Raw genomic sequence first — 24,379 nt, 5'->3', positions numbered from 1 at the left:
GCAGAGCTGCTTTAAAGTCTATTTTCTGAGCCACAGGAGCCAGTGCAGAGACCCGAGCACAGGACTTATGTGCTCGTACTCCCTGGTTCTAGTTAGGACACTAGCATGCAGCATTCTGGATGCAGTGCAGCTGTCTTAATGCTCATTTGGAGAGGCCAGTAAGCAGGCCATTACAGAAGTCTAACCTACTGCAGACAAATGCATGGATAAGTCTCTCCAAGTCTGGTTTTGACAGTGTACCTTTGATTTTTGCCATATTTTTAGATGGTAAAAAGCTACAGATGTTATTGATTTGATATAGCTGTTAAAAATAAAGTTGAGTCCATTATTACCCCTAGATTTTTAGCCTGATTTGAAGGTTTTAGAGATCAGGCTAAAACCTTCAAATCAGGCTCGATGACTGGATCTCCGGACATGGAGACTGGCTCTGGGGACATGGAATGTCACCTCGCTGGGGGGGAAGGAGCCTGAGCTTGTACGGGAGGTTGAGCGTTACCAACTAGATATAGTCGGCCTCACCTCCACGCACAGTTTGGGCTCTGGAACCCAACTCCTTGAGAGGGGCTGGACTCTTCATTTCTCTGGCATTGCCCACAGGGAGAGGCGGCGAGCTGGTGTGGGCTTACTCATTGCCTTCTATCAGGGGACTCTTCAACTCACACCTGCGGGAGAACGTCTCCCTGATCCCGGGGGGAGCCTGGGGACATGGACTCCGAGTGGGCCATGTTCTCCACCTCTATTGTTGATGTGGCCGCTCGTAGCTGTGGTCTTAAGGTCTGTGGTGCTTGTCGCAGCAGCAATCCCCGAACCCAGTGGTGGACACCAGAAGTAAGGGATGCCGTCAAGCTGAAGAAGGAGTCCTATAGAGCCTTGTTGGCTTGTGGGACTCCTGAGGCAGCTGATGAGTTCAAAGGCAAGGCAAAACCTCGGGGTTGGGAGGCCATGGTGGAGGACTGTCGGACGGCCTCAAAGAAATTCTGGCAAACCGTGCGATGCCTCAGGAGGGGGAAGCAGTGCTTCACCAACACTGTTTACAGTGCGGGTGGAGAGCTGCTGACCTTGACTGGGGATGTTGTCGGGCGATGGAAGGAACACTTTGAGGATCTCCTTGATCCCACCATCATGTCTTCCGAGGAGGAAGCAGAGACTGGGGACCTGGAGGCGGACTCCGCCATCACCCTGTTTACTGTTACAAACAGGACACATGAGTTGTTACTGCAACTTCCAATAATGTCCAAAAAATACCTTTCACTTGTTACTGTGATTGTACATCTTTTCTCTGTAAATCTCCTAATTAACCTGAAGCTTTGACTTGTGCCATTCTCGCTCGGTCTTTCGGGACTTCCTTTTCTGTGCCCTGACAGTCATCATTCCTCCATGGCGCTTTCTGCTGATCTTTAACAATTTTAACCTTCATGGGGGCAATGGTGTCCAAAATATTCAAAACACTTGAAGTCACAGTGTTCAACACATCATCAACATTAGAACATGAGGCATTTTCAAAGTGTATCATTTCCATGAACAGTGCACCTGTGTTATCATTTCTGGGTCATGTTCTACAAAAGTAAACATAAGTACTCCTTCTAAGCATATCTTTAAGTACAAAACAAATGTTGATTCTGCATCATCTAGTTTTATTATAAATGTTTGTATAGAGCACCACCCAGTGGTGATTTCCCAACTTCTCCCACGTTGCTGCTTTACAGAGGCAAAGATTAACAAATATGCTTTCATTCATAATAATGAGCGAAACTGCAGCGACGGGTCCTTCATTTTTTGTTTATAATCTTCATCAAATTTCTCATTTTGGGCCACAGTGAAGTGATTTTTCCAGTCACCAACTTTTCCTGTGCACAAATACAATTTCAGCTCAGAAAAAAGATATATTTAATATATTAGAGTTAATACACATATGAATTGGAGTTACCTTTTCTCATGAAGGGAGATGTTTTGAAATCCATAACTGCACCGCTTAATGTGGAGTAATTGGTCATCTTGTTCTTCTTCATGTTGTCAAACTGGACTTGGCCTGTGATGTGTTGTTTAATCTCTGGGCTAACTGACAGCCCAAGGAAGCTGCACAGTTTATTTATTTCCAGTTCTGTGTTCTGCAAGTACACAATAAGTAATTAATAATGATAAATAATGAATAGTGATCAAAACATATATTGGAAATGCCAGAGCAGTAAAGATAGTATGAATAGATGTAGTGGGATAATGAGGTTTCAGCTACCAGACCAAGAGGAAAACCTGAGAGATATGGATGCAAAAATCATTAAAAGTAATTATACCTCAACAAGGTCCTCAAAAAACATGTAATGCAGATTTGAGTAGGTCTTTTTCTTCTGCCACCAGCCGTTTACATGGTCATACCATGATCCAAATACCACTGCAAGCATTATCATAATTACAAACTTTATATTTACATCAAAATATAATTTATGCTTTCATACTTTGTCCATCTAAAAATCTCTGGAAGAAGTCACTCCATTCTCCAGCTGCAGGTTGGACTGCATTCATGCGATCAAAGTGGTAATAGGACACCATGTTGTCCTTAGCATTACGGGCCACATACACAATCTACAAAGCAAATCAAATCTACATTAACAGCAGTTACATTTGAAACATTTTGCTTTAAATATCTTACCTTGCAGTTATGCTCCCAGAATGACTTCGGAAGAAATTGTACTGGAAAATGAGTTTTAATTAAACGTGGTGTTGTGGTGAGTTTGTGGACCATATCTACTCCCACAAAGTTGATACCTGGGCAAAGATAATACATAAATGCATTATAATAAATTTACTAATGATTTCTAAGTCAAAATCCTTAATAATTAACACCTTCATCAGGGTTAGAGATGGACATTTCCAAAAAGGGCACTCTTTCATAGATAGGGATGGAGGTCTGCCGCTCTGGAGCTGTCTGTCCAAAATAGAGCAGGTCCAGTATGCAGGAGACCCATGTTGTTCCTAAAGGAAAACAGGGGCAGTGTATGTTTTAATACATTTTGTTTAAATATTCACAAATCACAGTTTTTATTTTTGGAATATGACAACCAATAAGTGCAGGCAAAATAGTTTTTTTCTGAGTTTGTAACATTTTGCTAACGTTTAATGCATCAATAACTACAAAACCTAGATTCCAAAGGTATGTTCTCTGTCTTGTTTTGAGCCCAGTTTAATCCCTGTGTAGACAGGTGTGGTTATGTTCTAGACCTGGTTTAGTTCTGGTCTATTTTTCACTTATTGTGTAGTACCAGTTTAATTACAATTTTGACGTGGTGTTAGTGCAAATGTGAACTCACTCTGAGAGAGGTTCTAAAGAAAAACAAGGAGATTTCTCTACCATTGCTGTTTTCTCATTTATCAGTTGAGATTGAAATGAGTGATTCCAATGTACAATATTACCTGTTCAGCTGATATATTGGGCCAATATTTGTTTGCACTTTGTTGACCATCCGTCTTAAAGCTCATGCAAAGTTTTAATAAAGTGATATTACATCATTTGAGTAAAAACGTAAAATTGGCCTCAAACACCTGCAATGCTTATCGGCTATTGGTGGCTCTGCATAAAAAAAAATACGATTGACCATTAAATACTCACCAACCTTTGTAAGATTTGTTTTTTTCATGGTCTTTGGTTACTTTTGATAACAGTGAGGACTTTGTTCCTGCTTTTGTTTTAATTACAGACTCAGTTATAGGTTTCAAATATGATTATATGTACGCAGTGCAAGTAACCAATGCTTTACATAAAATGAAATACATTGCTGACCACTGTCTTTTGTAAATCATAGATGCATTATAAAAGATCTATTTGTACCTGCTTTGGGATATGTTGCAACAACTATATCATCCGGTCGCGCTTGAAAGTTTTGCACATTTTCCCAGTTGTCTGTAAAAGCCTTGATCATTGCAACTCCATCAAAGTCAAAAAGCTGTGGACGAGGCAGTGATCCCACCTGAAGTAAAATGAAAAGAAGAAGAAATATAACGATAGCCCGATAGTGAGCTTAAAAAACCTTCTCTGAAATTCCTTAAGTCACTGGTTTATTTTGCAGAGTAGAAATGTTCTTGCAAGGTAAAAACAGCAATGATTTCCTTTGCAAAATCAGACTATTTTACGGTATAACACTGCAATAGTACTCACATTATTTGGGTTTGGCATGTTGATCGGCACTAAAGGAATTCTGTCTGTCCGTTACTCCGTCCGCAGATGACCTCTCTTTGGACTTTCTGTTCAAGTATTTCCTCTTCATTACGCAATACGTCTTCTCCTCTGATCTCAGCCACAGTCCTATATGTGAATAAGAGCCTGAAAACAGTAGAGGGAGGGATCAGGCCAAGTCCCTCCCTCAACTGTTTTCAGGCACTTTTTATCAATACATTTATTTACGCACCATGTCGACAAGTGAGTCAATGAATACAAAGGAATGGTGCGTAAAATCATGGCACCAGATTAGATTAGTGAAAGATTTAAAGATCAGCCAATACCTGATCACTATTAAAATCTGTCTTCTATTTCTTCAACACATTTGCCTGACAAAACCAGAATGATATCTCTCTCTGTATTTTTTATACATATCACATCTTTAGTATTGAAGTACTGAAGTAAGTAATGAACTACTGAAGAAGTGTGTGTTCTGGATCCCAGGCAATCAGCACATAATAATTAAAAGATAATAACAAGTAAAGGGTTTGCTGTTGTAGAAATGGAAATACATTTCTGAGTTGACTACACATTTCTGACATCACTAAGTTTAAAGGTCCTATATTACACAACATTGATACTGATAAGCTTTAAGCCATGTTATAATGCTGTTACCTCATCAAAAACATACTTGGAGTTGGGATTTGTTTCATTCACACATGTTTGAGCAATCCTGATTTATTTGTCTTGTAGATCTTTAAAGCTGAAAATGCTCTGTTCCACTGTGTGTATTTTTTCAAGTTAATAGTTACATTTGACCTTTTGTAGAGCATGGCATTTCCAGGGTGGAAATCATAAAAATAATTCTTGTGAAGGTGTATGGAGTTTTAAAATGAAACAAAACACAACTCCAGGTATGCTTTGATGAGGAAATAACATTATAACATAATATAGCCCCTTTAAAAAAAACAAAAACATGTCCTATGGCTGGGTCAGTCAGGACTGCTCCTATGTGAAATGTGGAGTTATGCTCCTGAGGCTAGGGGGTGGACTTTAATTGTTTTGGAAGAAAACAGAGTGGGAACAGAGTAACATGAGAAAGCAGGAGAGTTGTGAGACAGCCGGAGGAGGAATGTGGAGAGGAAAGGTCGAATATGACAAAAAACATATCACAGACTGTCCACATACTGGTTTTGTCAAAATAAAAACAAATAAAACACAAGCAACAATTTTTTTTTCCAAATCCATGATTTACTGACAGGGGACTGACTAACTCAAGCACAATATTGATATGAATTCATCTACATTTTGATTACAATTCCGTTAATTGTACAACCCACTGGGCTGGACTGTCTGTGTGGATATGGCTCTGAGAATGGCGGTGTCTTTAACATGCTCTGACTCAGCAGCTGCTTTAATGAGAGACAGAGAGGAGACAATAATGTACGTCTTAATGGAATGTGTTATTGGTATCTAATTTAGAGAAAGAGATTGCTTCTTCAAAACTAACTGAAATCACAACTATCTCACTAAAGACACTCCTTGGTGCACCCACAAATACGTTTTAAACATTTTGATACTATTATCTACCCGAAGATTTGAGTTGCTATCATCTTATTACACGATTCTGAATGAGCTTTCTCTACTGCAGTACCAGTAGCAACCAGTGTACGGCAGCAACACGCCTGAAGATGTCTACTCTGCCAAAAGCGCCCACAAAGAAGTAAAAGACAAAACGTATACAAACATGGCGTCCGTCAGTGAGGCATCGCAGGAGGATTCACACGTGGGGAAAAAGGTATATTATTTTATTGATTTAATAACGTAAGCCAATGGTGTATGGCGGAATAAATAGTTTTACATCATTTAAGGTCAGCATTATCGAAGACACCTACGCCAAATCGCATCCATCCAAGGAAATCCTAGCTTTTATGAACAGCACGTCCCACATAATTGCCATGTGTGAAAAAGTATGGTCCCTGGAAATCACTAAGATGTTTCTAATTTTGACAGCCTGCAGGTCGTTACTGGCAGGAGTCTCATAAAAGAGTGAAGGATGACAACGAACCTGAAAAGAATGATGGAGAAAGCGAACGTCCTCTGCAGAGAAAAGCACAGAAGCCAAAGAAACGAAAACAGGAGGACACAGGACGGGACTCAAGACAAGGGAAGAAATTTGTATCAGGGGTAAGGTTGCTGTAATAAATAAAGGTTGCTGCACATTGTGTTTTTCCCCATTTATAGGGTGTTGTAAGATCACTTTTCCATAATCTTGTTTCAGAAAACAGACCCCTTTCCTGGGCCTGCTCCTGTTCCGAAAGAAAGAATTCAGAAGTTCAAAAGGAAAGAAGAAATGTCGAAAGTATATATTTTTTCTTTGAGTTAAACTTGCAAGTTTACAAATTGCTCGATATAGCTCTGATCTATGAAATGTTTTTGTCCAGTCACGACACAAGCACCACAAGCTAAAACGACTAATTGCCCAGTCAGAGGATGCTTCTAAAATGGCTCAAAACCAAGCTGCACGCTTTGACCTTCTTCTCCCAGAGGATGAAGGGTAATTTTATGTTTGCAACCTTTTTACCTTCTTTTTCATCTAAATCAGTCTAAACGTGAATAACAAATGTGATGCATTTGTCCCTAGGTTCCTTGAAGGAGATGAAGGAGAGGACACTTGCACAATTTCTCAGGAAGATATTGCCAATGCTGTTGATATATCTGCTAGTGCAAAGGTGTGTAATCTCAAGGGTCTTGTCCAGCTTGAAGCTCCAGTTCTGGAATTAAATCACACCTTTTTTCACATAGCAGCTACCCCCCCAGCAACCTTTCCATCACTTAATATTGAGAAATATAAATGGGAAATTTACTTCTTGAACTGGAGTAGGCATCGAAATAAGCAGTCACTTTTGAGCTTGGTATTTTTATTATCCATATCTAATGTGTGTATCTTTCTGTGTGTATGTTCAGTATTTTAATTTAAAACTATCACAGTTTGGGCCATACCGATTGGACTACAGCAAAACAGGGCAGTAAGTGATGGTGTTTTACATTTATGATATGTAAATATACTTTTTTTTTTTTTCAAGATGTTCCTATATATTTTCTAATGTTTGTCTTTTATTTTATCTTCCTAGACACCTGCTGCTTGGTGGGAGGAGAGGCCATATTGCCTGTTTGGATTGGCAGTCTAAACAGTTGATGTGCGAAATAAATGTGCTGGAGTCTGTTAATGACGTGAAGTGAGTCCTCCATATCTAAGCTTAATCCTTAATAAAATATTTAATTTATTCTTTGCAATCGAGTGTTTTGCTAAAATTACATTATCTTTTATTAGATGGCTTCATAGTGAGTCCATGTATGCAGTAGCACAAAAGAAATGGTTATATATTTATGACTCTAATGGAATAGAGCTTCACTGTATCCGGAAGTTCAATGATGTTCTTCGCATGCAGTTTCTTCCCTACCACTTTTTGCTTGCCACAGCGGTATGTTTTTGTAAGATTATAGATATATGATAGATTTAATATATGTACATATAAATAAATTTCCCATTCTCTGTTTAGAGTGCCACAAGTTTTCTGCAATACCTTGATGTCTCGGTTGGAAAGGAGGTTGCTGCAATTTGTACCAAAAGTGGGCGCCTTGATGTAATGTGTCAGAATCCTTATAATGCCATCATTCACCTTGGACATCCAAATGGAACAGTCACACTTTGGTCCCCAAACCAGAAAGAAGCTCTTGTGAAAATGCTTTGTCACCAGGGAGGAGTACGCTCCGTCAGTGTAGATAAGACAGGAACGTGAGTTTTTCTCAAGTATTTTATATAATGCATGTCTGAGATAACGCTTGCAATTTTCACCAAGTACACCAGAGGGCAACTCTTTTCAGAGCTTATCTTCTTTCCAGATACATGGTGACGTCCGGCATGGATAAAAAGCTCAAAGTTTATGACATAAGAGCGTTCAAACCCCTAAAATCATATTTTCTTCCTACTGGAGCATCCTGTCTTTCTCTGAGTCAAAGGGGACTCTTGTCAGCAGCAACTGGTGATGTAGTTCAGGTAGTGGAGCTCACTGTTCGAAACAGGATTTGTTGTAAAGTACCGTAATGTACTGTAATTTTGGACTGTTCTCTCCAGGTGTACAGAGATGTGTGGAGCACTCCTGTTACCAAGCCCTACATGGCTCACAGAGTTAGAGGAGCAGTGTGGGGGCTACACTTCTGTCCTTTCGAGGATGTCTTAGGTGTAGGGCATGGAGATGGTTTTACTAGCATGCTTGTACCTGGAGCTGGTGAACCCAACTTTGATGGTCTGGATGCTAATCCCTACCGCAGTGCAAAACAGAGACAAGAATGGGAGGTTAAAGCTCTTTTGGAGAAGATTCAACCACAACTAATTAGTTTAGACCCCAACAAACTTGGAGAGGTTGACAGAGCAACGTTTGAGCAAAAACACCAAGACAGGATTGAAGCTCTAGTCAGTATCAACTTCTTTGTCACATCTTTAATGATTTCATAACAATTAATCTATTAATATTTGTCTTTTTAATTGTTGTAGGGCTTTGATCCCCTTGAAAAACAGAAGTTTGTTCCCAGGTTTAAGAAAAAAGGTCGTAGCTCCGCAGGAGCTGTTGAAAGACGAAAGAAGCAGGTGGCTCACGAGGACCAAAGAGTTAGTAATCCAGAAACCTTCATTATAATCTTTGTGATGTTGTATATTTTTGACATTTCTATTGTGTCTTTCTCATAGGAAGTGATCAAGAAATCAATTGAGGACAAAATGAGGACTGAAAAGGAACAAAAGCAGAAAAATAGCAAGGCTTCCGCTGTATCTAAACAGAAATCTGCTCTAGATAGGTTCAGAAAATAGCAAAGAGGGTTAATTGTTTTGCTCAGCAACAGTGTGAGGTTTCTGCAAAGAAATCTTGTGTGACCAAACCACCAAAATCGTGATCATAGTCAGCAAAAAAGAACTACAGTCAATACAGAATACAATGTCATGTCAAAGTCCAGACAAATAATTAGTAACTGGTGTATTTACTTTTTCCCTGAGCATTGTGCTCTAAAATAATTTTCTTGTGTGCAGAGCTGTTAAGGGTTTATATAAAAAAAATAAAACATCAAATGTCTGACTACATGTTTTCACAGGGTAATAGTACTGGTATACCTTAATATAAACTTTCACTGCCAAATACTGTTATTTTTGCATAGGAAAAACTTTGGACAGCAAGGCTAGGCTGCTGATTAGAAAGGGGAAATGCAAATATTTATAAAAGCAGGTAGTTTTGAATTTAAATGTGGCAGAATAGTTGTAGCATTAACACAACAAAGAAACATCTTCAATATTGCAATCTGTCCAAAGTAATGTATTGCACATTGATATATTGCCGAGACATGTACTGAAAATTAGGAACAAGAAATTGGTGAGGTAAATTTTATGTTTATTCATATCACCTGAGATGAGCACTCATTATATATCTAAACAAAACGGCGATTAAGAACTTAACACTTTTTGATACTGTGGTGGTGACCCTTGCAGGAATATGATCAGATCTGCATTACACATCTTTTTTTAATTACAGTTTTTGAAAACGGCCTCTAATTTTAAATCAATAGGCCTGCAAATGTTTTGCCCATTTATTGCTTCTCTGAGTGAGACACTCTTGCACTTGCAGGAAAATTAAGCAAAATCGGTGTAGGAGCAAAGTCTCACTAGGATTCACTAATTGGCACTATACAATACTGCAGGTATGTGATAAATCTAGGTAAGTACGTTGTATTGTGATTGGCCTTTTGCAATACTGCATCTACTTGATACTGTGACGGGCCTATTGCAGTACTGCATGTGTATGATTCTGTGACGGGCCTATTGCAATACTGCATGTATGTGATTCTGACTGGCCTGGGTACACTACACTTCATTGGAAATACCATTTGTTTTTCTGTCTTCCTGTTACTGGGTTCCTTTTTCATCAAAATTGTGTTTCTCTACATTTCTAGTGTGTCCTTTGAATAAATGTGATGAACAAGGATATCGTGGCAAGCTTTATCTTTTTAGCTGTCTCATCATCATCGTTAAGTAGTGATGAAGACAAATCACCATTTTCAGTGCACATATTTTGTATCTCTACAAAGAGAAGAGCACTTGTGCTATTCACAGTAATAAATAAACTCTCAACTATTACACACCCTGCTCTAGTCCTAAAGCAATACCCAACATGGCTCTAACTTTGCAGAGTCCTAGAGAAGCCCGAATACTCAGCCAGGAGCAGGCAGGGGACGCTTGAAGGTCTGCCCAGTACCGCAGCATGTCCCTTGGAGCGACCTTGTGAACTGACACCATGGCCTGGTAACAGCATCGCCCATAGGGAACAGTAGGACCCCCAGAGAAGAGAGGGCAGTGTGACGGCAGGACCCCAGCTGCACGCGCACATATGCCCACAAATACATCTTCAGGGGGCAGAGGTGTGGACAGGGCGGAAGCTGTGGCCGCCAGGGAGATTTTGAGCAAGGCAGAGCGCGAGAGGACATAGGCGGTACCGCTGCAGTAGTCTGGGAACACGGAGGGAGAGTAGGCCCCAGCTGGGAGGTAGTGCTTACTGTCGGGGTCACGGTTGGGAGCCACACGAATATGAACCCTGCCTAGGTACAAGTCCCCGTGCTCATATGGATTTCTGCTTTTGTTGAGAAAGTGGAGCAGAGCGCTCGGGTTGAAAAGGACATCATCATCCACTTTGGCCATGAAATGAGCCTGCGGGCAGAAGCGGCGCACCCACCCGAGCATGGACAAGCTCTTCAGAGTCAGATTGGAGTATGTGTCCAGAAAGCGACCCTGGATTAGGTCTCCTCGCTCCCTGGCCTCCACTATGAGCAGTTTACCCAGAGCCGGATCCGACGGCACACCCACAATAAAAAGCGTCATAACCCTGAGTCCTGTTACCTCCACCTCACCACCCCAAGTGTCTCGGATGGCCTGCCGTGCCCTTTGATTGGCAGGAGCTGAAGTAACCATGGTGATGATGTAGGGCTTGGCGCGCTGGCACACGAGCGGGCTGGGCATGAGCAGGAACTCCTCCGGGCGCGTTGGAGGCACGCTCTGCAGGGAGATGATGCCCGCGTTTGGCTCCAAATTTGCGTTCATCCCCGCTGAAGTGACCCATGACTCGATGGAGTCCAAAAAGAGGACAGCCAAAACAGTTGTTGTCACTACTGCAACGCACAGAGAAGGCAATACTCCAGGTCTTCCCCCTCGCTTTCCCAAACGGGGTTTACATATCCGTCCGAGCATGACCAGTGGCACCGTCTTTGCACAGCTCACAGACCGTTAGACGCTCCGCCTCACGTCGACTGCAGAAAAGCGTCTGTCTTGCTTCAGCTCACTTACAACCCCATGGAACTGCAAAAGAAGATAATCGTTCGTTATGAAAAAGCAAAGTTCAGCAATGATCATGGTTCCCCATTAATGTTGTCCCTATTACGCGTCTCCTCTACAAAGAGGATGTGCAGTTGCGCAGATGAGGACGTCAATTCAGCAGTAGCCCCAGGACACGGGGCTCTGTCCTGTCAGTGTTGGCAGGATGACATTTTTCTGTCTGCATAAAGAGGACGATGTTTTCAGCTTTATTAACTGGCTGCAGCTGACTGCAATATATATATATATATATATATATATATATATATATATATATATATATATATATATATATATATATATATATATATATATATATATATATATATATATATATATATATATATATATATATATATATATATATATAAACAAAACAAAAAAACCCATTTGGCCAAACTGGTCGTCCCCTACTTAATTGTAATATTCTTGGTAACAAGAGAGTAACTTTGTTCAGCAACCACCTCCTTTACAACTCTAGCTTTCATCATTACTGACTAGCCTAAGTCATTGATCTTGAAGTAAAAGCATTTCTGTCACGTGATGGGAGTTGTCCAGTCCGTTTCCTCGGTAGAGCCCCCTTGTGGTACAACAAAGTCAGAGTTATAGCTAAGGTAAAGTATTATTTTCATTGTAGACATAGTCTATTTATTTACATATTACATTATAAGACAAATGGCAAATAGTTTTTGACATCTAAAATGAAGATAACATAGTGTATAATTATAATAATAATGCAACGGAATAATGTAGGTTTTATTTTCACGGACATGCCTTCTACACGTGGCAGATAAATATGGCAAAAATAAGTTAAGTGCATAAAAAATACAACTCACCGAACCGCTGCATCAGAGGGAGCCCTGCACTTGTGTCTTTGGGATGAGGTGGACCCATCGAGGAGTGATGAGAGACAAAGACACCCGCAGTGTGATTATGTCTAGTCTGCTCCACAGTTTCTTTCAAAAAACTCTAAAGGCTTATCTTTTAATCCCAGGTATTTAGTCTCGTTTTGAAGGTTTCATGGCCTCATTTGCTCTTTCCGCATGTTAAGCATAGCGGACTGCGCGTGAGTCACCTATGGCGACAAACCCATATTTAGATAGCACTCCTGGTAGCTCAGAAGCAGAAGCAAGACGTGTGAATTTGGAGAGCTAACAGATTCGTTGATAAAAGACAGACTTGTTAGCGGAATTCCAGATAATAGTCTACGTGAAAGGCTATTGAGAGAAGAAAATTTGGACCTAGAAAAAGCAATTAACATATGCTGAGCAAAAGAACTGGTAAGTGAGAGTTGCAATGTCGATGCAGTGAGAAGAGAAGAACGAAGAGCAGTTAGGAAGAAAAGCGTCGCTCCCAACGTCAAGAGTGAAACAAAACTAGCGCACAAAGACGTGCAAGGAACAGCATGTAGTCGATGTGGCACGCAGCATCCTCCCAGAAAATGCCCCGCATATGGTAAAGTATGTAAAAATTGCAACAAAAAGAACCATTATGCAAGACAGTGCAAGAGCCAAGCACCACACAGCAAAGTGCATACAGTGAATGAGAGTGACTTTGAGGAATTTTATGTGGATGTAGTAACAGAACAAAATACAGATAAGAAAGATTGAATGTTGAACTTGAAAGTGAATGACACAAACATTGTGATGAAGTTAGACACTGGAGCTCAAGCAAATGTGATTTCAGAGACAGCGCTTAACAACATTAGACCCAGACCTAAATTGCATGCGACAAAAATGAAAGTGATTGGATATTCAGGAGCAGCAATACCAGTTAAAGGAAAATGCATGGTCAAAGTGACACACAAAGACAAAGAACATACACTTTCATTTATAGTAGTGCCAGGGAACGCACGGATCATATTAGGATTATCTGCTTGTGAGAGACTGAATCTAGTCAAAAGAGTGCTAGCAGTGGAAAATGCAAATACAGATTATGAAGACCGGATGGAAGAGTACAAGGATCTGTTTCAGGGTCTAGGCTGTCTTCCTGGAGAGCATACCATCCAAGTCGACAGGAAGGTGCCACCAGTCATCAGTCCATGCCGAAAAGTGCCATTTGCTCTTCAAAAGCCCTTGAAAGAAGAACTGGACAGGATGGAAAGACTGAGAGTGATCGAGCGAATTGACAAACCAACAGACTGGGTGAGTTCTCTAGTCATTGTGAATAAAAAGAATGGCATGCTTAGAGTTTGTATGGACCCAAGAAATGTGAACAGAGCCATAAAACGAGAACATTTCAAGCTACCCATTAGAGAGGAGATAATCTCACATTTCGCTAACGCAAAGTACTTCAGCAAGTTAGATGCGTCGTCTGGATTTTGGCAGCTGAAATTGGACGGTGCAAGCTCAAAATTATGCACATTTAACAGTCCATTTGGCAGATACCGATTCTTGAGGTTACCATTCGACATAGCCTCAGCACCTGAGGTATACCACAAAACTATTCACATGATCTATGAGCATCTGGAAGGAGTTGACACGTCAATGGATGACATAATTGTATGGGGAAGTACGAAAACTGAACATGACAATAGGCTGAAATGTGTCTTAGAAGCAACAAGGAAAGTAAACTTAAAGCTGAACAAAGCCAGCTGGGCGTGAAAGAACTGATATTTGTTGGAGACATTCTGAGCAGTGACGGTGTTAGGCCTGACCCCAGAAAGGTATCAGCGATTGAAAACATGCCAAGACTGCAATGCAAGAAAGATATACAGAGGTTCAATGGGATGTTAAACTACATGGGAAAGTTCATACCCAATCTCTCTGAACGCATGGCACCGCTGAGACAATGTGAGATTAATATATATCATATATTATAATTTGACCTGTATGTTTTTGTGGGTGCCAGTGTGGCACGATAATGTCATAATGTACTTTGACGTCTTTGACATGGAAGTGTTATGCTATATGCATTTTGTACCAAGACGTGCAAGATGTGTGTTTGTTAAGAAAGACCAGATCAGCATGCTGACTTTGTCTTCATCAGGATCTCATCCGATGCATCGCAGAGGGGACTAGGAGCTGTTCTTCTACAGCTGTTTGATGAATGGCAGCCAATTGCATATGCATCACACTCAATGACAGATGCGGAGACGTGTTATGCACAAATCGAAAAAGAGCTGCTGAGTATAACATACACCTGTGAGAGATTTCACCAGTTCATATCAGGACAGGAAATTAGTGTGGAAACTGATCATAAACCATTGATTGCATTGTTTCAAAAGCCACTCAATGACTGTCCACTTAGAATCCAAAGAATGATGATTCGCTTGCAACGCTACTCTTTGACAGTAATGTATACACCAGGGAAGCTGATGTACACAGCAGACACCTTGTCAAGAGCAGTTGACCAAAAGGAACCAGTGAGCAGTAACATAAATGATGATGTGAATGCTTATGTGGATATGATCACAAGTGCCTTACCAGTTTCTGATGTCAAGATGAATCTGATAAAGACCGAGACAAACAAAGATCAAACTTTGAAAAAACTGCATCAATTCATCACAGCTGGATGGCCCAACACAAAGCAGGATTGTTCTCTAGATGTCACAGAATATTGGAATTGCAGAGCAGAGTTGTCTGTAGTCGACGACATCATCTACAAGGGCAGTAAGATCGTCACTCCAAAGAGTCTACGACATGACATGCTCAAGAAAATTCACGCAGGGCATCTTGGTATTGAAAAATGTAGGAAAAGAGCTCGCGAGGTGATAAATGGCCGTGGATAAATCAAGATATAGCAAACGAAGTGTCTGATTGCTCAACATGCCTGAGATATAAATCAAGCAATACAGCTGAACCACTCAAGCCGCATTCTGTACCCGACAGACCATATCAGAAGGTGGGTGCTGACCTGTTTGAATGTGCTGGCAGCAACTACCTAGTGGTGACAGATTACTACTCGCTGTATCCAGAGGTTAGTAGACAGCATGCTACAACAGCAGAGGCAGTAATAACATCTATGAAAGCCATCTTTGTGAGACATCGAGTACCAAGTAAAGTCTTTTCAGATAATGGACCGCAATTCTCCAGCGAGAGCTTCAAACGCTTTGCGGAGGAATGGAACTTTGTGCACACAACTTCCGCATTACCCACAATCGAACGGACTAGTGGAAAAATCAGTTCAGACTGTAAAAAGGCTGCTGGCCAAAGCCAAGGACAGTACAACTGACTACTACCAGAGCCTGCTTGTGTACCGCACGACACCACTGGAGTGTGGTATGTCACCTGCAAGACTCCTCATGGGACGCAGACTAAGATCAAATCTGCCTATTCAGGAAAGTCTACTGAAAACGAAGAAGGGGGGAAAGGTAAAGAGGTACAAAGAACAACAAAAAGCAAAACAGAAGTTATACTACGACAGAGGAACACAGAACTTACCTAAATTACATACGGGCGACAAGGTGAGACTTAAAGACAAAACCAACACTTTGGCACAGAAAGCAACCGTCCTGAATGAAATTCAACCAAGATCATACAACATTCAGACTGAAGATGGTACCGTGCTGAGAAGGAATCGCCGTGACATCTTGGGGCCAGCTAAAGCAGATCAACAGTCTGATGAAGCTGCAGTGCTACATCAGGAGCTGGAGAATCCATCATCCGAGACAGCAGTTCCTGTTCAAGAACGACCCCTCAAGAGATCCTCAAGAAACATAAAACCACCTGAAAGACTTATTGAACAGATTTAGAAAAGTGTTGTTAGGATGTAGTAATTTTCTTTGAAATAGTGTTTAACATTGTTTACTGGATTTAAAATAAGTAAATTACAAGAGAGTAACGGTAAGGTTCATAAAGCTTAAACTTGTGTGAGTTATTATTATGAAAATAAAATACTTTCAGCAATCGGCCTCCTGCTGGTGCCCAGAGTCAGGACTAAACATGGGGAATCAGCGTTTAAGTTTTATGCAGCTAAAACTTGGAACAGTCTTCCTGAAGATGTGAGACAGGCCTCTACTTTGACAATGTTTAAATCCAGACTCAAAACAGTTCTGTTTAGCTGTGCATATGACTGACAGGTTTTTATTCTGCACTCTTCTCTTTTAATGTTAATTTTATGATGATTATTTGTGATTATTTATGTTTTGATTTGTGTGATTTTAATGTCTTTCTTATTCTGTAAAGCACTTTGAATGCTATACTATGTGTACGAATTGTGCTATACAAATAAACTTGCCTTGCCTTGCCTACTTTTACTTAAAGAAGTTAGATGTAATGATACGCACAATTTGATTGGACATTGTCAGTTACGCTATGAGCTATGTAGATGGCGCATGCGCAGCAGCACAGCCTGTTGGAACATGCTGTTTTGTTCAAGTAAATACTTTATCAAAGGTACGTCTGTAAATGAGTGCATTTAATAGATAAAGCACGTTCTCTTCAAGTACTGGTGTGTTATTGAAGAACCCACAACACAAACAAAACAGTCGTAGTCTCCTCTTCTGGCTCCTCAGTTGGCCGTTTCCCCTTTGTTAAAAAGCTCTCCAAAGACTTTTGTTTTGGCTCATTTTCACTCGCTTGTGGCTCTACTTTTGGGCGACTTGTCTGATGTGTTATACGTGATACGTCATTGCGGAGACAAGAGTAGATCTATCACAGATATAATAAACTTGTTACTACATCAAATAGATTTCTGTGGCGATTTCCTATCAGGATTTTCATTATACATCTACAGACAAGCTTTTTAGCGCGTCATGATGGACGGGCGAAAGTTACGTCCTCCTGATCCTCCTGCTCCTACGCACAGCGCAGGGCTCTGTCTTTACCCAGGACTGTGAGCTGTGTCTGAGGCGTGAGCAGTGTTCAAACGGCTCATCTAAGTTGGGCAGGTACTTCGATACATCAAAGGGTACATTTGTTGAATTGGGCCAACGTCTGGAGACGCTCGCAGTCCGCTCATCATATGAGTCGGGTGCGTGTTTTGACCTCCGCCGAACCCCTGAGACTGACTCACCGAACCCCTAGGGTTCGATCGAACCCAGGTTAAGAACCACTGCTGTAGACTGTTTCTCTAACATTAGTTTCAGAGCTGTAGGGAATCAGAGTGAGTACATCAGGCAGTATTGCAGCATGGATTTGAGCCTGCACTTGTAAACTAAGTTAGAAGTCAAACCCAAACCAGAGTTCCATCAAAGAACTGTTTGAGCAGGTTTGTATTTGGGATAGTCCAGCTCTAGCATTGCTATGGCTGTCAGTTGTCATTGACATTTGTTCTATAAAAGGCTAGCATTACCTTGGTATGTTTAAGTATTGTCATTTTGAATGGGTTATGATCAGTGAGGGCCACATCCATTACATATTAGAACCAGATATAAGCCTAGGCTGAGCTCTGATAAGGCATGTGAAATGTCTCATTACTCACATTTGACTTGATGTTCTGTTGATTTTTTTGTTTTTTTTCATTTTGGTTTGTTTTGTTTCTTAAAATAGGCTATTTAAGTAAAGAAAGTAACGGTAATAGCGATAGTAAGCTAGGTATACTTTATTGTTGCTATAGGAAGAATTGTCCACAGCATTTGCCCAGTCCTTCAATGCAACTGGGACAATCTGTCAGGAGCAGTGGACCCATCTTCACCATCGGCTTGGCCAGGACTTGATAAAAGGATTTTGCCTATTTTGCATGGTTTAGGTAGCAGCATTACTAGATGAGTGCAGGTATTACTTGTATTAAGTTGTTTTATTGTTTACTTTGAGTAAGATATTTAAGATGCTACTGCAGTAAACAGGCTAAAGGTCATACAAAGATAAATGATAATGTAAATAGTCCGAGCTTGCAACTAAGGCAGCAGCATCTCTTCAGTAATTTACATTTCCTGTCTATAGATGTTATAGTGACTGAAGATGTTCAGTGGTCCTACACTGGACTTTGCCCAGACGACATGACGTCAGCGGTGTCTGTAGCGGAGGACGGGTGTAGGTGCGCGCGGACGCACGCCGCGGCGGAGGAAGGAAAAACATTGCACGCTGTCGAGTGGGGTCACGAACTATGACCTTTAACAGAAGAAAAACAAAAGAAATACTTTGTACTTCAAAAGTGGCAAGTCATTCTGCAAACGTCATTCATCATAGGTAAGTACCAGACATTTACTGAAAACAGATGAAAGCTCTGGGAGGCTGTGCATAAAAAGAGCGCAGCTAATCGCCCGGTTAGCATTAGCCGACACAGCTCTTCTTCCGCAGCTCTCTGATCCGCGAAGGGCCACGGACAGTGGGCGCACTTTGGCTACAATCCATAAACACAAACTATATTTGTGTGACACGACTGCTGTCTTGGTGAAAATGCATCTTCATAAACGCAACCCCACAGGGAGAGAACTGGGCACGGTATTATAGTCTTTGTGGCGTTCTCATACATAAGGCTAGCTGCTGCAGTCGCTAATGATTCAGTCTGCAGTAAAGATGAACTCGACCTTTTTACCTTTGGCATCCCAATGACAGCTGCGGGCTGGGATAATGCTCGCTTTTACAGACAGATTGGATTTTTCCATATATTCGCACTAGGGGATGCTTTTAAGCTTGTTTGAATGGAGACTCCAGTGTTGGGGTTACTAACTACTCCATCTTTTGATGCTTTTTGTGGAGGGTGTCATAATAAACTAATGTAATGTTCAATTGGAGAATGAATTAACCTGTCCAGTAACTTGCAATTTGCAGACGTCATAATGTCACTGTACCAAAGAAAATGTATTTTGTCAAATGTCCAAAATTTTAACACAAAAGACAATATCACTTTGTTATTCATTGACTCAGTTCAAGAACTGATAATTTTATCCCCTGTGTCCTACCTTGATTTTGCAGATCTCACTAATGACCTTCCATAATCATGACGACCAACCTGAACCTGCTTGCTCAGCAGAAAGTTGTGTCCGAGCAGGCAGCTGAGGTGAGCTGAGTTTCCAAATTTCACGGGCAAATACATTGATTTTTATTTTAAAGGATTGCTTCAACACTGTTTGAAGGAGGCAACAATTCATTCAAGTAAAATGTACTGCAAGGTGTTTGAAGATGTCTCAATTTGTTGACATCTTCGTCAGATTCAATAATGACTGAATCTCCTGCCTGGTTTCAGGTTCTTTCCACTGATCCTGCCTCAACACCTCCAAAAATACAGGTAAAAATAAAGAATACAGGTAACTGGACATCTGGCTTAAAAAAACTACTGCTTCACTGAGGCAGCTTGTAGATAGAAACAAAAAAGTCTCACTCTTAACTAATTTTGTCTTTGTTCCCATTCTATTTTTATCTGCTACATCCATCTTTAATGGCCACAGATTGTAACTGACCAGCAGACAGGTCAGAAGATCCAGATAGTGACAGCCATGAACCCGTCCACTGCTCCCAAACCACAGTTTATACTCACCACAGCCGACAGCTCCGGAGCAGGCAAGGTTATCCTGGCCTCACCTGACACCCACAATGCTAAACAACTAATTTTCACTGCAGCAGACAGCCTGATGCCGGGAAGAATCCAGGTACTTTATTTTCTTACTAAATCTTATTGTGGTAAGTGCACTAGTTTATTTTGTGTAATCGTTTTGTGTGTGTGCTTTTTAGATTGTGACAGATCCTGTGTCAATGGAGCGATTGCTTGGCCAGTCTGCAGATTTAAGCCGAGCTCAACCAGTGGAGTACTGTGTGGTGTGTGGAGACAAAGCATCCGGTACGTTAGATAGATGTTGTTGTTTTTTTATTTGGGTGAAAAAAGTTATTGTCACGATTTAAAAAACTAATTAAAATGGCTTTCAGTATTAATCGTCTGAATATAAATAATACAAACTTTTAACCATCGCCATATACCCCCCAAAAATAGCCACATTCTTCCTCCAAATTCTGAATTAGCTCTGAACCACATGCCTTTACTGAGGATTGGCCATAGAACTCTTCATGAAAAGACCCAGCATATCATTGACCATTAAAAATGTCAAAGTCTCCATCTTGTTTAAAATTGATTAATTGCACAGCTGTAGTTGACAGTAAAAATGGCACAGTATGCCAATTGTTTTCACAACATTAGTAAGGCTTTTGAGATTCCTTTTTGGCCAACAGTTGCTCAATATACTATGTAGTCGTCATAATAATAATAATAATAATAATGTGGTTTTGTATTTGTGATTTTTTTGTTTTTGTTTACCAGGGCGTCACTATGGAGCAGTGAGCTGTGAGGGCTGTAAGGGCTTTTTCAAACGCAGTGTCAGAAAGAACTTGACCTATAGCTGCCGCAGTAAACAGGACTGTGTCATAAACAAGCACCATCGCAACCGCTGTCAGTTCTGCAGGCTAAGAAAATGCCTTAAGATGGGGATGAAGACAGAGTGTATGTCAATATTTTTAGGAGTAAAGTATTATCTTTATATTTGTTCTTTATTTGTTAATTTATCTCAATAGATGTCCGTTACAATCTTACAGCTGTGCAGAGTGAAAGGAAACCCATTGAAATCTTACCCAGAGAAAAACATGGCAACTGTGCTGCTTCCACACACAAAATCTACATTCGAAAAGATCTGAATAGTCCGCTCATTGCTACACCGACCTTTATTTCTGACACAGAAACTGATGGCTCCAGGTTAGTGGAAATCAAATGGCCAGATAAGTTTCAACGTATTTACAATGAAGCAGGTTTTGCATTCATTGTTTCATTACAGATCCAGTCTAATTGACCAGGGGATGTTGGTGAACATTCAGCAGCCAGTCATTCAAGCTGATGGCACACTACTACTCGCTACTGACCCCAAGGTTTGGAGATAGGACCAGAATTCACCTATATGTATTGTGGTATAATATATTAATAATTTAGTTTTTGTTTGGTGTTCAGTTAGAGTCTGGACAAGGTGACTTGGGGACATTAGCCAATGTGGTCACATCATTGGCAAATCTTAGTGATTCGCTGAGAGAAAACCTGAACAATGGTGATACCTCTGACAGCATAAATGAAGAGCAGTCTGCCAGTGATATTACACGGTTAGTGTAGGAGATACTTTTTGGCATTTTATTATTATTATTAATGCATTAATTTCTTTTTTGCTGTTTTATTCTTTACAGTGCCTTTGATACCTTGGCCAAAGTCTTACATCCAGATGAAGAAGAAATGGGACCTACTGTGGAAGGAAAACTTACCAGTGGGACTATACAACTGATAGGACGGGACCAAGAGACTCCCATCATTGAAGTAGAGGGACCGCTGCTCACAGACAACCATGTTGGTTTTAAGGTACTAGTCAATGCAAAATGTTGCTGTAAAAAACTTGCAGACTACATACAACACTGTTTACTGTTATTTTTGTTGAAAATATTTGTAGCTGACCATGCCCAGTCCCATGCCTGATTATCTGAATGTACATTACATCTGTGAGTCTGCATCAAGGCTGCTCTTCCTCTCAATGCACTGGGCTCGATCAATCCCTGCCTTCTCAGCTCTGGGGTAAGACTTTTACAGAAAAAAAAACTCTTTTTGTTTGTGTTTGATAAAACTAAAAACATTACCTGTACTGAACAGTCATGAGGCCAACACCAGTCTGGTCAGGGCGTGCTGGAATGAGCTGTTCACCCTGGGTCTGGCTCAGTGTGCCCACATTATGAACTTGTCCACGATCCTCTCAGCAATCATCAACCACCTCCAGGATGGTATGGACCACAGACCTCATCATCTCACCGTAGGACACACAAACACATAAAAGACCATACAGATCAGTTTTAAAATGTGTTCCTGCATTGTTGTATTGAGTGGATATCTCACCATGTGCTTTTATATCTCAGATAAGCTCTCTGGGGAGAGAGTGAAGCAGGTGATGGAGCACATCTGGAAGTTTCAGGAGTTCTGTAACAGCATGACAAGACTGGACACCGACAGTTATGAATATGCTTATTTAAAGGCCATAGTGCTCTTTAGCCCTGGTGAGTTTGAATTCTGAATCTTGAGTTTTGTTCAGAGTGTTATTATGGCATTTTTTGAAGTAGTTGCAGTGTTATTAGTAGTGAAATTAGTGGTAGTAAAATGTGGGATGAAATTTAGAAATAAACAATGTTTTATATTTCCATTGAAAGCTTTTGTATTGTGGTTTAGATCATCCAGGTGTGGACAGTGGTGGACAGATTGAAAAGTACCAGGAAAAGGCTTTGATGGAGCTGCAGGACTATGTGCAGAAGACATATCCAGATGATACATATCGGTACTATCTGAAGCATTAGTCAGCTAATATAAAGCATAAAATATAATGAGATGTGGTTTTCAGGTTAACCCGTATCCTCACACGCCTCCCAGCACTGCGTCTCATGAATCCAAGCATCACCGAGGAGCTGTTCTTTACAGGATTAATTGGCAACGTTTCCATAGACAGCATCATTCCCTACATTCTGAAGATGGAAACTGCAGAGTACAACAGCCAAGACTCTGATCCAACAGACTAAGCAAAGCACTTAATTTCAGGTATTTCTAAATTGGAACACAGTTAATTGTAGAATTCATAACAGTAACATAACAGTATCCCAGTGCTCTTCAAGCTGTGCAAAAAAAATCTAATGAAAATCTGGATTTATTATTGTAGACGACTCCTTGAATGTTTCTAGTGGTATACTTAGCTCTGATGCACTGTAAATTTTGACTACAGTGGCTCTTACAAAAATATAAATACTAAAAAACAAGTTACTTTTAATTTAATGTGTCTTTAATGTGTGCACCCCTAAGTATCACTCAGCAGTAGAACTCCAGTAGTAATCCGGAAAAGATACTTCAACACTTCTTTTGAAATGGTTCATTCCACTAGATAAAAAAAGTCAAAAAACAAATGTGAATTGACCAAGCTTTGTCCATTTATTGTCAAAAAGGATTGAAAAATGCAGGCTCTATCATGAAACCCAACTGCCTTATACTTTAGATTTAATATGACTGACCTCACTGATGAGATTTCTTTCCCATTTAGCTAAAATCATTTTGGCTGGCTTTCAGGTTATTTATAAGTTTTAAAAAGTGTCCATATTTATCTTATGACGTGCAATCACTTGATCACTTTTCCCCAAAGACAATCGCCTGTTTTCTTTTGTTGCATCTTTAATGCATTTTTGTCAATTTGTATTTTTTGTACTAAATGTAATTATTGTATAACAATGTTTTGTTGGTATGATTTTTCAGAATCTTAAAGATTTGGATACGGTACACGTAGCAAGGCTACTGTTTTGTACAATGCTTTTTGTATCTGCTCAAGTGCACATTAATCAGCTATAATGGCGTTGCTGACTAAATTTATGTTTTATTAAGGACTTTATTTGTTGAAAACAAATGCTCATTTCATACAAAGTGTTCTTATATAAAAATATGTTTTGAGGGTAGCCTTTTGACTGTATTTATGTCTAGACCATCATGGAGAACGAACAGGAAGAACATCCACATCAGAGTTTAACTGAGGATGTGAAAAGTGACGTTTGTGAAAATAATGTCGAGAATAGGTTTTAAGTTTTTCAACTTAACAAATGGGTTGAAAAGACATTTAAGGCACTTAAGACCTACATGTATTTCATCTAATGAGTGCATGTTTTAATGGTGGATATTGTTTATCCAAATGGAGACATGGTTATTATTTTATATTGCATTGCTGTGCATGACCTTTATGCTTATGTGCATTTTCATTAAATGCTGTATACATTGTTTTATTGTTGTGGCTTTAAAATATTAACAAGCAGCTACATTTTTAGAACTATTCTGCTTAGTATTCATTTTACATGTTAATGTCTGTCATCTAAACAAATACAAGATTTGCAGGAATTGTCTCATCCTTACATTTTCTACCTCATAAAATAAAATGCAAAACAAATGTTCACGGATTG

At 40.2% G+C, this 24,379-nt stretch overlaps 4 protein-coding genes across 6 annotated transcripts; 2 read left to right on the top strand and 2 right to left on the bottom strand.

Annotated features, from left to right (window-relative positions):
- Positions 1 to 1,611: 1,611 nt before the first annotated feature.
- On the bottom strand, positions 1,612 to 4,303 carry LOC117373659 (cytosolic sulfotransferase 3-like). The gene is made up of 8 exons (XM_055222877.1): positions 4,151 to 4,303; positions 3,824 to 3,962; positions 2,842 to 2,970; positions 2,648 to 2,763; positions 2,454 to 2,580; positions 2,292 to 2,389; positions 1,928 to 2,108; positions 1,612 to 1,847 (listed from the first exon to the last, which is right to left on the bottom strand). The coding sequence occupies exons 1-8, from the start codon at positions 4,166 to 4,168 to the stop codon at positions 1,735 to 1,737; spliced, it is 921 nt and encodes a 306-aa protein (XP_055078852.1). The 5' UTR covers positions 4,169 to 4,303; the 3' UTR covers positions 1,612 to 1,734.
- Positions 4,304 to 5,879: 1,576 nt separating this feature from the next.
- On the top strand, positions 5,880 to 9,571 carry wdr46 (WD repeat domain 46). Its single transcript, XM_033969736.2, has 13 exons — positions 5,880 to 5,948; positions 6,164 to 6,337; positions 6,432 to 6,512; positions 6,595 to 6,707; positions 6,795 to 6,882; positions 7,118 to 7,179; positions 7,285 to 7,389; positions 7,485 to 7,635; positions 7,714 to 7,949; positions 8,057 to 8,210; positions 8,289 to 8,627; positions 8,709 to 8,822; positions 8,901 to 9,571. Exons 1-13 carry the CDS (start codon positions 5,898 to 5,900, stop codon positions 9,018 to 9,020), a joined length of 1,788 nt encoding a protein of 595 aa, XP_033825627.1. The 5' UTR covers positions 5,880 to 5,897; the 3' UTR covers positions 9,021 to 9,571.
- Positions 9,572 to 10,148: 577 nt separating this feature from the next.
- b3galt4 (UDP-Gal:betaGlcNAc beta 1,3-galactosyltransferase, polypeptide 4) lies at positions 10,149 to 11,747 on the bottom strand. The gene has a single exon (XM_033969737.2). The coding sequence runs from the start codon at positions 11,436 to 11,438 to the stop codon at positions 10,332 to 10,334; it is 1,107 nt and encodes a 368-aa protein (XP_033825628.1). The 5' UTR covers positions 11,439 to 11,747; the 3' UTR covers positions 10,149 to 10,331.
- A 6,704-nt stretch (positions 11,748 to 18,451) lies between these two features.
- nr2c2 (nuclear receptor subfamily 2, group C, member 2) lies at positions 18,452 to 24,202 on the top strand. Of its 3 annotated transcripts, none has more exons than XM_033969030.2 (15): positions 18,453 to 18,631; positions 19,361 to 19,445; positions 19,632 to 19,673; positions 19,834 to 20,034; positions 20,117 to 20,222; positions 20,697 to 20,876; positions 20,969 to 21,125; positions 21,205 to 21,295; positions 21,375 to 21,520; positions 21,602 to 21,770; positions 21,859 to 21,980; positions 22,056 to 22,183; positions 22,316 to 22,453; positions 22,623 to 22,728; positions 22,792 to 24,202. In XM_033969030.2, exons 2-15 carry the CDS (start codon positions 19,386 to 19,388, stop codon positions 22,964 to 22,966), a joined length of 1,821 nt encoding a protein of 606 aa, XP_033824921.1. In that variant the 5' UTR covers positions 18,453 to 18,631; positions 19,361 to 19,385; the 3' UTR covers positions 22,967 to 24,202. The 3 variants fall into 3 exon arrangements, 2 of the variants coding, with proteins under 2 accessions (XP_033824921.1, XP_033824920.1); XM_033969029.2 differs by having other exon boundaries at positions 20,948 to 21,125; XR_008648748.1 differs by lacking the exon at positions 22,792 to 24,202 and having other exon boundaries at positions 18,452 to 18,631; positions 20,948 to 21,125; positions 22,056 to 22,212.
- The last annotated feature ends 177 nt before the right edge of the window (positions 24,203 to 24,379 follow it).

The sequence above is a fragment of the Periophthalmus magnuspinnatus genome, chromosome 7 (genome assembly GCF_009829125.3).
Source record: "Periophthalmus magnuspinnatus isolate fPerMag1 chromosome 7, fPerMag1.2.pri, whole genome shotgun sequence".
NCBI classification, from domain to species: Eukaryota; Metazoa; Chordata; class Actinopteri; order Gobiiformes; family Gobiidae; genus Periophthalmus; species Periophthalmus magnuspinnatus.
Note: the sequence above shows the minus strand (reverse complement) of the source record. Positions and strands in the feature narration are given on the sequence as shown.